Source organism: Diospyros lotus, chromosome 9 (assembly GCF_014633365.1).
Source record: "Diospyros lotus cultivar Yz01 chromosome 9, ASM1463336v1, whole genome shotgun sequence".
NCBI classification, from domain to species: Eukaryota; Viridiplantae; Streptophyta; class Magnoliopsida; order Ericales; family Ebenaceae; genus Diospyros; species Diospyros lotus.
Genome location: NC_068346.1, coordinates 31,800,696 through 31,817,176, shown reverse-complemented (window position 1 = coordinate 31,817,176; position 16,481 = coordinate 31,800,696). Strand labels below are relative to the sequence as shown.

General features: G+C 36.5%; 1 protein-coding gene across 1 annotated transcript in view; it reads right to left on the bottom strand.

The window, feature by feature from the left end:
• Positions 1-376: 376 nt before the first annotated feature.
• LOC127809565 (uncharacterized) overlaps positions 377-16,481 on the bottom strand; it is an 86,090-nt gene continuing 69,985 nt past the window's right edge. The window contains exons 9-11 of the mRNA XM_052348439.1: positions 11,982-12,080; positions 11,754-11,879; positions 377-2,618 (exon numbers count right to left, since the gene is read on the bottom strand). Of these exons, the coding sequence (XP_052204399.1) occupies positions 843-2,618; positions 11,754-11,879; positions 11,982-12,080 (2,001 nt within the window). The 3' untranslated portion in view covers positions 377-842. The remainder of the gene's footprint in view (positions 2,619-11,753; positions 11,880-11,981; positions 12,081-16,481) is intronic.

Sequence of the window (16,481 nt, the reverse complement as noted above, 5' to 3'; positions counted from 1 at the left end):
TCATCTCAAATTTAGATCCAGATCTGAATTTGAGATGAACAAAAAACCTATTAGAGAGGAACAAAATAAAAGGAAAATAAAACTAATGTCTGCCGTTATCATTACTGTCATGACCAGTTGCCCCATTATTGTCACCACCATAACTATCCTCCACCTTTACAAACTGAGTGAGAAAAACAAAGAAAATAGAGAAAGAGAAAAGATGAACCACAGTCATCATCTTTAATCGAGAGAGAAAGATTAAGATAAAAAAAAAAAAAAGATTTGAGAAGAGAAAGAAAAGTGAGAAAAAAAATTTGACTTAAATATAAAAGTATTTTAATCATTTTATAAAATTAAATGATAGTTAACTACTAGTAAGAAAGAAACTGAAACATAATATTAAATCTCAGAAGTACTCTTTGTATTTTTTTTTAAATGTGAAATATCCTTTTTGCAATTACCCTAAACCTTAGGGTAACCCTAAACCTTAAAAGAGTTTTTCCTTTTTATTTACATGTTGACGGTGTTGCTGTGATTGCTCATAAATATACTAGCAAGAACATGATAGAAATCAGAAACCAAAGACACAATTCTAATATTCTAAATTCTAAATTCTCCGCCTCTTTCTAAAACCTGTACAACACCAGCAAAATGTCATTTAAAAGAGCATCCATCCAGGCCCCTTCAAAAACTTTGACCAGGTGGTTATCCCAGATTGGTGAAAGCTACAAAATCTACCAATCTCCTCCTCCTCCTCGCTATACCTCCTCCTTTTCAGGCTCCCCCTATACTTTGGAATCAAGAACCCTATAGAGACTTACAATTTTACTGGTTACACCTACAAATTCACACTAACAATGTCACTCGAGTTTGATTCCCCTTTCTCCTGCTGCTTCTATCACACAACTCGTATTTCCTGTGATCCGAGACGAGTCCAGATAAGATTTCCACAGTTTGATGGAGAATGGATATACGGATAACGCACGCTTATGGAAACTCTCAGAGATAGACTGAATCTCTGACAACTCGAGCAAAATGCCAGCTGCTTCTACCCAGACAAACTCCGCTGCCACTGGAACTGCTCGAATGAGGGCATTGACTAGGAGTGAGCTAGCCCAAAAAGAAACGCTGGCAGATGTCAGATCAGCAGGGTTGGAGCGCCTGCTCAACAGTTTACATACAGACATTGCTAGCTGATAGTTGGACGGAAGAATGTCTATAATGGATTCAGTCATATCCACCAGGTCCCTTATTTTACCGAATGTTTGGGGTAAGAGAGATGGGCCATGGCATACCTCAAGTACCGCATTTACGAGGGAGGAATCCGATGACAAACCACTCCATATGTTGCTAACCAGTTGCCGAACTCTTGGCTTCTTGATCCTCTGAATGAACTTTCTAGACAATGGTTGAGATGGGAAAGCCCGAGGGTCTACCATATAACTTTTCAAGAAGTTCAATATTCCATCACTAGAAGCATCCTCCAATTTCAAACCAGTGGCAAGCAAAAACATGGAATGCTCTCTCACGCAATGCTTATAATCCTCAGCAGAAGCAGCCTTCAATGCTCCATAAATGGCTATGCGCGCTTTAATGAGATCGTTCTGCACAAATTTATGGAGAGAGAGATTTAGCAGCCCGAACACAGCATCTATCTCACTAGAATTGGAAATCCAAGTATCAGGATCTAATGTTGAAGCTAAATTTGGCGAGGTAAGGGAGTTGTCTCCATCCATTGAATCTGCTACGTATTGTTGATATTGCACTTGCCAAACACAATGGAACCACCTATCCATTAGTTCTTTTGCAAAGTCAACTCTGCCATTCTGGAGAGCATATTCAGCATACTGGTTCCAGATGCACTGAATTCCTGGGACTTCTTCCGGCCAATTAACAAGAGCCTCTTCAAAACCCAAAAAACTTGCATTCCCAAAATCAAGATCATCTTCCCGCATCCGGGCTGACATTAAAATAAGTTCCAAGCAAGAAGGGTACAGTTTGATGTAATTCTCCAACAAGTTCCTACTGCATTCTAAGCCTTCAAGCACTGCTATACACCTAACGTGGTTGAGAGCAAACATATGTGATGCCTTGAGGGCACTTTCATTCACAAGTGATCCTCTGTCTATGCATGAACCCAGAGAGTCTACTGCCATATCCATTAGAGTAATTGCCTGCTGCTTCTCGTTGACTGTTAGATCCACGGAAGGCCACTGCATCTCAGAAAGTTCTTTCTCACATTCAAACCGCTGCACTATAACATCAGGCAGTTTCCTGTAGACCATGAAATACACACAGCAGAGCCATATGACATATTTATCATGCAGGGTCAAGCATGGAAGGATATCAGAAAGCAACAGAGAGTGGGGCTCGTCAGAATTCTTGGCAGATGGAAAAAGCCCATATATTTTGTCAACGGCCTTGCCAACATTCCCAGAAATGCACAGACAGTTCACCAGCTGCAAGAAAAGGTCCAAGATGCATGCACTTGAATGCAATGCATCACTTTCGGTGGCAGATGCATGGCGACAGAGAGCCAGGATTGCAGTATCATATGCAACTAAACGATCCTCGAGTTTTATCCGACTATTGATGTACATAAGCCAAAGTTCATAGGATCCTTCAGTTTCTTCAACCTGTAGAACAAAATAAAACTGTTTACAGATGATTTACCTTCCAATTCTAGAATAAAACACGAAGAAACAGTAAACTAGACTGAATCAAATATATAATTGTCAAAATACTAAGATAAAAACAAATGAATCAATAGGGAGGTCTCCAGATGCATATGATTGTGTAATGCCTGTTACATTCATACGTGAGTCTGTCAATGTAACAATCACCTCCAAAATTGTAAATGAAGAGGCTCTTGCTGGAGCCTGTTCGTTGCTCTAAGAAATAAAAAAACCAGACTTAATCACATTAACTATATCAACATTAGCAGGCAATTAAATTTTTTTTGAATCATTTTGATTATGGCAAAAAAAGAATAATGAAATAAAGTTCAGTAGTAATGTAGGACAGAAATAAATTGAAGAAAATAGGCGTGGGAAAACCTGAGAGAGAAGAACAGAGGAGGAAGCCAAGGGAAAGAGAAGAGGAAAAAGCTGAGAGGGAGAGCGAGTTCAGGGAGAGAGAGAGATCAAGAGAGGAGATAATTTTTATTCAAACTCAACTGTGTCAATTGTTTACATCCCCAATCCCTATTAATAGACTAAAATCTTATCACAAAATCTACAAATTCAAATTATGATATTTAAACAGAATCTACTAAAATCCAATCATAAAGCTATCAAATCAAATTATTAAATTCAAACAAAATCTAATATTTCTAACTGCAGTGCCCCAACCTAGTCTTAAACTTAGATTCTATAAAATCCTTCATTTTCATTAAAAATTCTTGCGTAATTATGTGCATGATAAAATTTCTTTGTTTCAACACCTAATTGCCTTTGGTACCCACATTTTTGTTGTGTTTCTTCCTATAATATTTTGTGAGTTTGCTACTTGATTTTCTTTGACATAAGAGTTGTAGCAAATGTTTTGGCTATAGCTACCTTTTTATCTCTAATGACTTACATTTTCTTTGTTGGATTCTTCTAGTTTTGTCCTAAGATTTTGGTTTTCTTTTTCAATTATATAGATCCTCTAAAACTTTTTGGGTCTTTTCTCCTTCATCATTTAAAACTTTTAATTCTTTCTTAAGTGATTTGTATTTCTAAATAAATCCATGAAAGAACTTTGTATTCTTCTACTTCTATCTTAGCATAATAAATTTCTTCTTCTTCTGTTGCTATGGAACATACATGGCCTTGATGTTGAACTACAGATTTTGAAGATGAAGGTGATCCGCTTGAATCATCTGCATCCTGTGCCGCAAAGCTCTCTTCTTGAACTTTTCTGCCTCTTTCAGCTTTCTTGTGCTTTCTCCTCCTCCTCTTTAGGCACTTATAATGTAAATGTCCTAATTTTGTGCATCTATAACATGCAGGAGGGGCATTCTTTTATTATCTTAGCCTCCAAAATTCATAGTTTTCGATCAGTTTATTGTTTTAGTGATGAGAGCAGTCCCTCTCACTACCACTACTTGACTCTTATTCTACCTTAAGCGCTGAAGTCTTGCCTTTAGTATCTTCATTTATCTTTCTCATCACACTAGTTTTGAGTGTGAAGATTTCCAATTAATTCTCCAAAATTAGAATGTAGTCATTATAGCCCGACAGTCAACTGTGGGAATGACTAAGATAGGAAGATCAAGATAAAGGTAAATTATAATCTCAAGGAGATACACTGTCATCATGGACATTTGACTCTCAAGTCAATTCCTGAAGCCTGAGTGAAAAATATATTTCCAAAAAGGTCAACTGAACCACTCACTGTCAACTGTGATGTCAGCTGCCAATTCCAGTGACCAAAATACCTCGGCTAGTTTTAAATGACAATCAATTGTTCTTCGGCTACACCAGCACGTTCCCTAGAACATGACTCTAATGCACAGAGAGCTTGTAAGATCAAATGCTAAAGTCAGAACAAAATTTGGTCAACTGAAGGTTAGCACCAGGAACCAATGACCAACAGAGGTCAACTAGTCATCAGACAGTTTCCCACTGCAACAAGTGGCCAAAAAAGGTTGGTTGACTCCCAAGCAGTCAACTGAAGGTCAACTGTGAAAACTAGTGACTAAAAGAGGTGATTCTCCCATCCAACAATTGACTGTTGGGTTGATTACTAGAACCAGTACTTGTAATAATTCGACTGTCACCCCAATAGTTAACTGGGTAGCTTCACTAGCATCTTTGAAAGACATATGATAGACATACGATAGGGTTACGTTAGGAAAGGTATCAAAAAACGGGATGAACACTTAATTACATACAAAAATGTCACATCAAGCACCTAAATAAATTACTTCCTCATGAGACAAGAGGATCGGTTATGTTGTAGGGATTGTAAGGTAATACCGGAAGATTGTTTGACTACTCATGTAAGGTGATACCAGAGGAGTGTTTGACTAGTCAACATAGACTCTTGGTACTTGACGTCTAAGTAAGAAATTGGAAGAAAAAAAATTACATAAAACAAAATCCAAGAATTAGGTGATGCGATTTAAAAGGGGATAAACAATTAATCTTCAAAGAAAAATTAAGAGGTAGAAGGGAATGGAATGGAGAAGGACAAACAAACCAAATATGGAGGGAAATGGCTACTGCCCTGAGAAGTACGACAAAGATAGTCCTTGGAGAGACAAGTGGTAGACCCCAAATCTTAAGGAGTCTTGGTGATGGAATGAAGAGATACAAATGAAAATTAGAAATAAGAAAACTTGCTATAAGGCTGTGTATTAGTGCAGCAATGAAGAAAACCTAAAAAATTATAAAGAAACGAAAAAGGCGGCAAAAAGAGCTGTTAGTGAAGTAAGGTCAAAAGCATATGAGAATCTAAATAAATGACTTGATACAAAAGATGGAGAAAGGGATATATATAAATTAGCTAAAGCAAGAGAAAGAAAAACAAATGATCTAAACCGAGTGAAATGCATAAAAGATGAAAACCAAAATGTATTAGTAAATGAGGGAGCGATTAAGGAGAGAAGGAATGAGTATTTCACAAAATTATTCAATAATGATGGGGACACAAGAGTTAAGTTGAGATATCTTAATAACTCCGAAGGGAATGTGACCTATACATTTTATCGACGTATAAGTTCAAAAGAAATAAGACAAGCATTAAAAAAGATGAAAAGTCAAAAGGCGGTGGAACCGGATAATATACCAATAGAAGCATGGAAATGCATGAGAGAAGAGGGCATATCCTGACTAACGAAATTATTTAATGCGATCCTTAAATAAAAAAAGATGCCAGATGAGTGGAGGAAGAGTACTTTGGTTTCTATATATAAGAACAAAGAAGATGTTCAAAACTATGAAAATTACAGAGAAATTAAGTTAATGAGCCTTACCATGAAACTCTGGGAAAGAGTAATAGAGCAGAGACTCAGAAAAAGAAATAGACGTCTCTGAAAATCAGTTTGGTTTCATGCCTGATAGGTCAACAATGAAAGCTATATATCTACTGAGGCGCCTAATGAAAATGTATCGGGATCATCAGGACCTGCATATGGTGTTTATAGATCTAAAAAAGACCTATGATAGGGTCCCTAGAGAAATATTATGGAGGGTTTTAGAGAAAAAAGGAGTCCGAATAGCCTATATACAAGCTCTTAAGGATATGTATCACGGTGCAGAGACAAGAGTTAGAACATGCGGAGGGGATACTGAACCGTTTAAAATTACAATGGGACTGCATCAAGTATCTGCACTAAGTCTATACTTATTTGCTTTAGTAATGGATGAATTCACTAAACACATTCAGACAGAAGTGTCATGGTGTATGCTATTTGCAGATGACATAGTGTTGGTGAATGAAACAAAAGAGGGAGTGAACACTAAACTTGAATTGTAAAGAAATAATTTAGAATCTAAGAGATTTAAATTAAGTAGAAAGAAAACAGAATATATGGAATGTAAATTTAATAAGAATGCAAGAGTAGAGGAAGTTATAATAAAATTAAAAGACCAAATCATACAAAGAAAATACCATTTTCGATATTTGGGATCAGTAATTCAAAGAGATGGAAAAATTCACGAGGATGTCATGCATGGAGAAATGCATCAGAAGTGTTATGTGATGGTAAAATTCCATTAAAACTGGAAGAAAAATCTATAGGACAGCTATAAGATTAGTTTTGTTATATGACTCAGAATATTGGGCAATCAAATATCAGCATGAACAAAAGACGAGCGTAGTGGAGATGAGAATGCTAAGATGGATGTGCGGCCATACAAGAAAAGATAAAATTAGAAATGAGGTTATTCGTAATAAGATAGGAGTAGTGCCAATCGAGGAGAAGATGAGAGAGATTAGACTAAGATAGTTTGGTCATGTGAGAAGAAGACCAAGAGACACTCCTGTGAGGAGAGTTGATGAAATGGAACAATTAGTCAAAAAAAGAGATAGAGGTAGACCCAAAAAAACTTTGGGAGAGACATTAAAGTTTGATATGAAGTATATGAACCTAAATAAAGATATGACAAAAGACAGAAATACATGGAAGTCTAGAATTCATGTAGCCGACCCCACATAGTGGAATAAAGGCTAGATATGTTGTTGTATTATTCTTTTATGGACTTGTATAGTTAATGTGACTTTTACAAATCAATTGACTTTATGAATGTCATGCCACCAAAACTAACTCGGTTAGGATAAGGTGGGGTAGATGATATTACGTGGAACCAAATGCTAGGCATCGTCAACCACAAACCAGTGAAGCTCAAAAATTAAAATGAGGATGGTGTACATATTATATGATTAATGGGATGATTATAGCTAATAGGAATTCAAAACTAAAATTCAAGTAGGAACGTATGGCTAAATATGGAAATAAGTCTAGGAAAATCTTAGCACAAAATAAACACAAAATTCGCAGAAAAAAAAAAAAAAAAAAAAAACCACCACCACCAACCCAAGAGGAAGGAAAGAAACAACAAACTGCTTTTAATCAGAGATGGTTACCCTGTTGAGTGGTCTGCTGCTTGTATCTTTTTTCTAAAAACTGAACAGGAGTTTATTTTGTTTTTATTTCTTTGGCTGAACTACAATTTTTTTGGGGAAGCCTGCTTTGTGTGGGCTGGCTACTAGGGCTCACTGTAGGCTTGGTCTTTGCAAATAACCACACTGGATTCGAATAAAATATAAAATGGATATGTTTAAAGGATTCTTGGGCTAGGGCTGTAAGGAATGCTTAAAGAAATCAAAACAGTTTGGGTCAGGAGAAGAGCTTAAATCCTTAATGACATCCTGATCTGAGACTTCTCAACTTCTCTCTTCTTTTCTATTTCTATCATGTTCTCCTTCAGACATGAGGACAAATTCAATGGCAGTCAATGAAAGGAGAGTTGATCACAAGGATCGAGAGAGAGATCAATCACCAAGAAGTCAGGAGAGTGGTTATGGGACTGAGAGAACATCTCACTGGAAGTTTCTGCAACTTTGGCATTTGGTGCAGGCAAATGTAGTGCTAAATGTGTCAAGGGCTAAACCTAGTTCTTGTGGCTGTTACAATAGAAGTCACAGATTGATGAGCAACAACAAACCGTAATCCCGAAGAGAATCCTTAGCAGAGGTGGAAGGAGATGCAATGCTGGCTTTTGATGTAGGCATGCTGCAGTGGCAATGGCTCCAATTGGTGCTATGGAGTGCATCTGTGTGTGTGATCACAACTGGTGAAGAGGAAGAGGAAAGGTGACAAAAAACAGTTTGTGACTACTAGATGATTAAATTTTATGCCAAAGTTTGGGGATGATTTATTGGATTGTTGCTGAAAGTTTTCTGAGTAGATGAAGAATTGCAACAATAGTTAATGTTGGTAGGAGAGGAAAGGAGCTGTGATGTTAGGGTATTGTGATGGCTACAACTGGCACTGATGATGGACTGAGCTGTGCTCTGAAACCAAATTTGATATGGGACAAGAAAGAAATTGCAGAAGGCGAAAGAGAGAAAGAAGTTGGGGAAAGGGGGAAGAAAAGAGGAAGAAGAAGAAGAAGGAGAGAGAAAGAGAGAGAGGACAATGAAATAATCTTATTAAAGCCAACCTTCTCAATTGTTTAGATCCCTAATACCTACTTAAGGACTAATATCTTATCACAAAAGCCTTTACAATTCAAATTAAAATCTTCGAACAAAATCTACAAAACTCTCATAATAAAATCTACCATAAATTCTACCAAATCTAAATTATAAAATTTGTTGAGTCATAAGTTTTGATTTGATGAGAAAACAAGAAGATGCTTGTTGATGATGATGATCAAAACAATATATTAGAGTTAGCAGATGATAGAGAAAATAATCGAGTAAGGCTTATAAATCAATCGAGTATATCAATCTTTTTAATCGAGTACAAATCCATGTTACTCGAATAATATACTGATTAAATCAAGTCAGAAATTCTATTTTCTTAATCGAGTATAAAGTCTTACACAATTGAGTAACCTTTTGTATCCCATCTTTTAATCAAATAAAATTGTTCTATACTCGAGTAATGTACTTGTTTAAAATAAGCCTGAAAGCCAATTCACTTAGGTTTACCTTTCTAATCGAGTAAAGTTCATTTGTAATCGAGTAAGCTATTTTTGTCTAAAAGATAATCGATTACAAGTTATGGTGTATTCGAATAAGCATAAGTTTATTCATGACTAAATATACATTTGAAATCGAGTAGATAATAAAAGTTTTTGGCAAAGCAAAATTAATCGAGTACTTAAAAATTGTAAACGAGTAATCATCTAAATGTACTCGGGTAAATATCATTTGTAATTGGGTACTTATTCTCCAGAAAGTTGTTAAGTCTTTGGTACTTTGATGTAATCAAGTACTTAAATTTGTAATGAGTAAAAGTTTAATTTCACTAGACAAAATTGAGTTTTCCAATCGAGTAAGCTTTACAATTTTCTATCGCAAAAATTTTAATCAAATAGGAGTTTTTGTAATTGAGTAAATTAGAAAAATAGTTGAATACAAACCTCCAATACTCAAGTAAACGTACAACTTAGTCGATTAAACTGTTGTTTATAATTGAGTAATATTTGGCAATTTTTGAATTTATAATCGTTACAGAGCATTTAATGCACAGTTTCTACTTTTCAAAATATTAAGTGTTGATGAATACTTTTCGGACAATTTGTGCATGAAAGTTGATTTTTTAACTGATTTGTGAGATGTTGTAGAGACAAAAAATAGTAGTTAGACACAAAGAACATTCTTTTATTCAAGGTATTCTAAAAGATGCATTAAAGACAGGAGCACCATATAAAGGGGCTGGAGTCTGAAGAAAAAAAAGAATGTTGAAACTAATCCACACGATTCTCTAAAGCCTTCAACTGCCTCATTGCCTGTGATCTTTTGAAAGGAAAAGAAAAGGAGAGCGTGCTTCCATTCTTATCTGTTTATCTCTTGCACACCCAAGAGAAGTCTTCAACTTTCTTGTATATCTTGAAAGCCTTCTCTTGTATCTTTTACTATCACTTTATTGTGAAGTTGTAAAGGTTAACCTTTACCTTTTTTGGAAAGGCATTAATTGCGGCTGATCCAGTCATAAAAGCGATTTGTTGTAAAGGTTTGTAGCTAAGTCTACTGCAAAAGCTACCCAAAAGTAAAGTTTGGATTGACTAAATCCTTGATTGAGAGCCAAGGTAGTGGAGTAGACAGGTTGCTAAATCACTTCAAAATTCTGGTGTGCTGCAGTCTTTTATTCTTTGTTCACTTTCAGCTTTAACTTGTTTGAAAATTTTATAAGGGTTAAAGCTTAATTCACCTCCACTCTTAAGCTAACTGTGTTTTAAAAAATTCAAACAAAAGATTCTAATATCAGAAATTAAAATTTACTAATGCAAAAATTCTTATCAAGTAGCCTACAAGTGCTCCAGAGACAGATCTACCCTTTTTATGTTATTTAAATGATGTGACAATACCATTTACCAGACCTAACAGGAATCAATATTCGTTGCTGCAGTCCATCTATTTCCAAGCCAAGCAGAAAGAAGCACAAGTGTTCTTATCTTATTTTGAAAGTTGATTTTGATTTTAGCTCAAGTCAAACCCAGTTAAATACAGGTTAACCAAGTATGCATAAACCAATGATTTTGCTTGCTTTTCACCCCGAGCTGCAGCAGTAAATGGTTTTCCAGGGGGACAATTCAATTCTACTTGAACAGGTCTTATCAAATATATGTTGGAAAAAGGGATCAACTTGATAACCAAAGTCAAGAAGTAAACATTCCGAGCACCAAAAAAGAAGTAAAATTTTGGAGGGAGAACGGTAAGAGACAGAAAAGAGGAAATTCTGCAGTTCTCATCTCCAGCATTCTTGCATTTGTATGGATTGCGACATCACAGCATCACAATCACAACAATTCTGGTAAGATATGAAAAGCTGACATAACGCAAAAACGGGAAAAGGCTCATAATCCCCTAGCTTTGCATTGGGATAATTCATTATTAATGATAAACAGTTAATAGATAATATCTGACAGGCAGAAAAAAGAAACTTCACATCTACAGAATGGATTGGAAAACTAACGATGCCTATGAACAGGTAAAAAATGTTTCAGTTTAATAACACCACCCAGAACCAAAGTTCCCCATGGAAGAAGTAAATTATAGCACTTTTAAATGGACCCCTCTACTCCTAAAAGAGAAAGGTAAGAGATACACATATTGTGCTCATAGCTAAACAATTTCAACTACCCAATAAACAAATCTTAACAGTAACGACCTGAAAAACATAAAAGAAAGGTCAGATTTCAGAAGTCGAGTAGTGTAAAATCTCAAGTATAAGGTTGTTTCCACAAATTGAACCCATGACCTTACAGTCACAAAAGATCAAACTTATCATTGCTACCAAGGGTTGCCCTCCTCTTTGCGAAGTAAAAAAACCCTCCTTCAATGCTTGCAAAATGGGGAGCCTCATGCACTGGGGGTGCCCCTTTTAATAAATCAGTCACAAATGACACCATCACAAAAAGAATAAGGCTGTTTTAAATAGTGCACATAACCATATCAGGCCAACCAAACTAAACAATAATACAACTAGGGGCCTCCAGATGACAATGGTGTCCAGGTGAAAATAAAAGCAAACTAACAGGAGTGTTGAGAGCCTCATTAAACAATAATGTGTGTGTGTGTGCGTGAGAGAGAGAGAGAGAGAGGCAACATACAGCGACATGAAAAATGTCATGCTTTTGCATTGACTTCTCACTGCTGTAGTAAATATGCAAATAAACTACCCAGAGAATAGTAGACGATGGATGGGCTTCAAGGGCTCGAACAAGCACTTTGAGAACCTTCATTGGAAATACAGAAACATTATGTAATCATGTAAGTGAAAACATTAAAATAAGTATGACATTACACTTTCAAATCCTCTGTGCAAATAACAAAATTACCTCTATCCTGGCCTTTATCTTATCAGCCTCCTGGCTGAGATGAAGAAGAGCCATTTCCAGAGCTTGGTCATCATCAGTAAAATGTTGATCAAGTTGATTCTAAGTACACGTGGATTGCATGAAGTTAGAATAAGCCATAGCCCATAAAAGAAATGATACTGCTCACAACATATTATGGATATTAAACACCATGAAGGATAGGACATATCGAAGTTAGGGAAAATACAACCTTGATCTCAATTTTGCAAATATATATATATATATATATGTGTGTGCGTGTGTGTGTGTGTGCGTGTGTGTGTGTGGCATCATCAGCAATATTATAAAGGGAAACATTTTTTTTGCACAGCTCCAGGGCGGGCAGGGGTGGTGGATTAGAGAGAAAATTTAGCAAAGACAGGAAAGCCAACCTCCATATGAATTATAATTAAAAATTGAAAGTTGTTACACAATTGAGTTGACCAATAAAATTTGCAAAACCAAAAGAAGATTCACAGAAGTGCTCCTTGGGCCCTATCAAACCTGCTAGGTATCTGTACATCCTCAGTAATGTGTGTTCCTCAACCAACATACACATGACATCGAGCACATAGGAACCCACCATTAACACTTCTCCAGGTGACACTTGCCTCTAGTCTCGAAGAAATGTACTAGTGATCCCACCATACCCCAATATTGCATATCATGAATCGAAAAAGCATACTCAATGAATCCCTAGCCACTTTGCTAACCAGAAAAATAAAAGCAGTTCGCATCCAACTCAAAATGTTATAAATGTTCCATAGTCTCCTCAACTTTCTTATACACACTGTAAACCTTCCCGTACTGACATTAAGAATATCACATCTAATATACAATCCAGAAAAGAAATCCACACAAGGAATCCCTGTTTTCCTGTTGCCATGCCCTGCATAGAAGCTCTCGCTACCACCTAACAAATAAAACAAACTAAGGAATTGAATTAAAATTTATTTGTTGGGTGAATTCTTTTAAAAGTTTATTTTCTTTTTTTTGTGGAGTGGGACTCCCCCCCCCCTCCCAAACACACACACACACACACAAAATAAAAGAATTCATCCACCACCTCCAACTCCACATAACACTGTAATCAAGATAGGAATCAGAGGATCCCAAATAATCCAGACTCAGTCGTGGCTGTAAAAGAAGAGATGAAAGAAAAATTGAGAGAGAAGTTGGAAGAAAGAATTGAAGCCTCACATTCTTAATCACGATCTCAAATGATACAATGAGACTAGTTGAGTTTATATACTACTCAACTGAGTCTCTAATAAACTAACTGTTACTGACAGCTGACAGTAGCAAATTGAGCAGGTAACTGCTGTCGGATCAAAACTAACTTGCCATGTAGGCTGCCACATAGACAACTGAGAATAAAGCTGCCTATTGCTAGTAACAAACTACATCATCTCCTCTTCTTCTCTTCTCTTATTCGTACACAGCAAGAACTAGGCCTATCCTTAACATTCCCCCTCAAATGACACCTAGAAGCTTGCATAGAAGCATTTTACTCTGCTTGCATGTGTCATGAATTCTTTAAGACTTTCTTTTCAACATTTCCTTCAAAACAAATTGAGGAGAAGTCTTTAAACATAATTTATTACACACAGTTAAAAATCTATCTCGAGGTGAACCCTTTGTTTATCAGCTGTCTGATGCTCAGATGGTAATATCTGATATCAACATCACGATACTCTGCTATTTTCTCTGACAAAATGAATAGCAATCTCAATATGTTTGGTTTGAGAATGAAAAACAGGATTTTCTACTATCCTCTTGGCTGCTGTATTATCACACCAAAGAACTGGTGAACTGGAGAAAGAATATCCAAGCTCAGTAAATAAAGACTAACCATAATATTTCTGTAACCCCTTGAACTAAGGCTCTGTATTCAGCTTCACCAACTGAAATTGCTACTACAGACTGCTTATTTTAACTCCAAATGAGCAGATTATTATCCATATATATACACACAACCCACTGGTAGACTTTCTAGTGACTTTACAGCCAGCACGGTCTGCATATGTGAACACCTCAATGGTCAAAGTATAGGTGAAGGAGTGAAGACAAGACCCAAACCATGTGTCCCTTTAAGATATCTTAGAAGTCTTTTACAAGCCTGCACATGTTGCTGTTTTGGACCCACAAGAAACTGATTGAGCTTGTTTTGCACGTGTTGTCTAGTATAGGTCAGATATTGAGGTGAACCAGTTACTTTTCTATGTAAGGAAGGATTAGGAAAAGGGTCACCTTCATTAGTAAACTGAGTGTTAAAGGAATTAAGTTGTATTCTGCTCCTTAGTTTGTATACGTTAGCTTTCTGCTTTAGCAGTTAGCTTTCTGTTGTAATTTGTATCAGTTTGCTTCCTGTTTGTATCCTAAGCCTATCATATAAATAGGCTTATTATTTCAATTTTTAATAACAGTTGGACGAGGCATTATTTTGCATTCTCTTTTCCTCTCTCATTATTTCTCTCAACTCTTTAATCATTATTACATGGTATCAGAGCCTTGCGACAAACGTCCATGGCTTCGAATCATAATTACAGTGCCTCATCATTGCCTCGATCGGATTATTCTTCTGATTCGCAAGTCGATTTTCCATTGGTTGCAAAATCTTTAAATTTTGTTCTGATCAAGCTTGACACCAGTAACTACTTGTTCTGGAAAGCTCAAGTGCTTGCAACTATCTGAGCCTTTGATCTTGTTTCATTCATTAACGAGTCTCAATCGCCTCCGAAATATATTCCAGATCCGAATACGACTACAGATGTCTCAGATCAAACGATTGTGAATCCAGCGTATCTAACGTGGATTCGTTCTGACCAGCTTCTTCTTGGCTGGTTGTTCTCGATGATAGACAAGGAAGTCTTTGCTCAAGTAATTCACTGCGAGTCGTCGAAGGAGGTATGGTCCTCTCTTGAGACTCTTTATTCACAACAAACTGTTGCCAAGTCGTTTCAGTTGAAGCAACGACTTAGGTCGGTTAAGAAAAACTCTCTTTCAGTGAATGATTTCATTTTACGTATCAAGACTATTGCGCATGCTTTAGCTGCGATTGGTGAACCCTTAGGAGATAAAGATTTGTTATTAGCCATCTTAAATGGATTGGATCATGACTATGATACTGTCGTGAGCCTAATTACTTATCAGATGGATGAGATCAATTTAGAGAAACTGCAGTATCCACTACTTATGCATGAGTAGCGTCTTATGTCTAAGAATTCTGGTGATTCTACTATTGATTTATCATTTGTGAATTTTGATTCTGCCGCCAATGTGAATGTTGCAACTCATGGTGGTAAATCTGGTAATGGTTCTGTCAATAACTTTAGAGAAAGATACATGTCTTGTGGAGGAGGTTTTGTGAATCGAGGCGATAGAGGCAAAGGAAAATTTGGTGGTCGACGGATTTATTGTCAATTATGTGGCAAACCTGGCCACTTCGTTGACAAATGTTATCATCGGTTCGATAGAAACTTTCAGCGTCCTTCTAGTCAAGAATTTGGTCAGGTTGGTTGAGGAGGTGGAAGTAATTTTCAGAATCAATCAGAGCCATATGCATTTTTGACTAGTCCAAGCGAGTCTAACGAAGTGTTTATGGATGATCAAGGTTCTACTTCCTCCTATAATTCTCCAGCTTCTTATCCAGGCTCAGTTTATCCGTATCAATATAATACTCAAGCTTCTTATTAGCCTTCTACATTCAACTCTCCTTGTTTTGTTGATTCTGGTGCCACAAATCATATCACAACCAGTCTCAACAACTTGTCTTTATCGTCTCCTTATCAAGGCACTGATAAGGTAACTGTTGGTGATGGTAAGTCCTTACCTATCTCTCATATTAGTGTTGGTCATTTACAAACTCAATCCAATTCTCGATCTGTTCTTTCTTTACCTCACATTCTTCATGTTCCTCATATGAAGAAGAGTCTTCCTAGTGTCTCTCAACTCACAAGAGATAACAATGTTGTTGTTGAATTTAACTCTACTTCTTGTTTGATTAAGGACAAGGACTCTGGGCTGGTGTTACTCCGAGGAACTCTTAGAGATGGTCTGTATCAACTGGTTTCAGCTTTTGATTCTGCTGTGCCTACAACATCTATAGCATCTCAGATTGTTAATTCTTCCAAACCCTCTGACATTGCTGCCAATCATTGCTTCAAGACCTCAAATGTTGTTTCATCCTTTCCTAATAATAATTGTATACAGCAGAATCTGATTTTACCAGATTTCCCTTTGAATGCAAATGTAGCTCAAGCAGTTTGTGTAGGACAGCAGTGGCATGCCAAATTAGGGCACCCTACATTTCATGTATTGAAGCATGTCTTGAATAAAATTCAATTTTCTTGTCCACAATCTGCTGTTTCATTTTGTGATTCATGTAAAATTGGAAAGTCACATAAACTTCCATCTTCCAATTGTCCTATTTCAGCTAAACATCCTTTGGAGATTGTTTACTTGGATGTTTGGCGTCCAGCA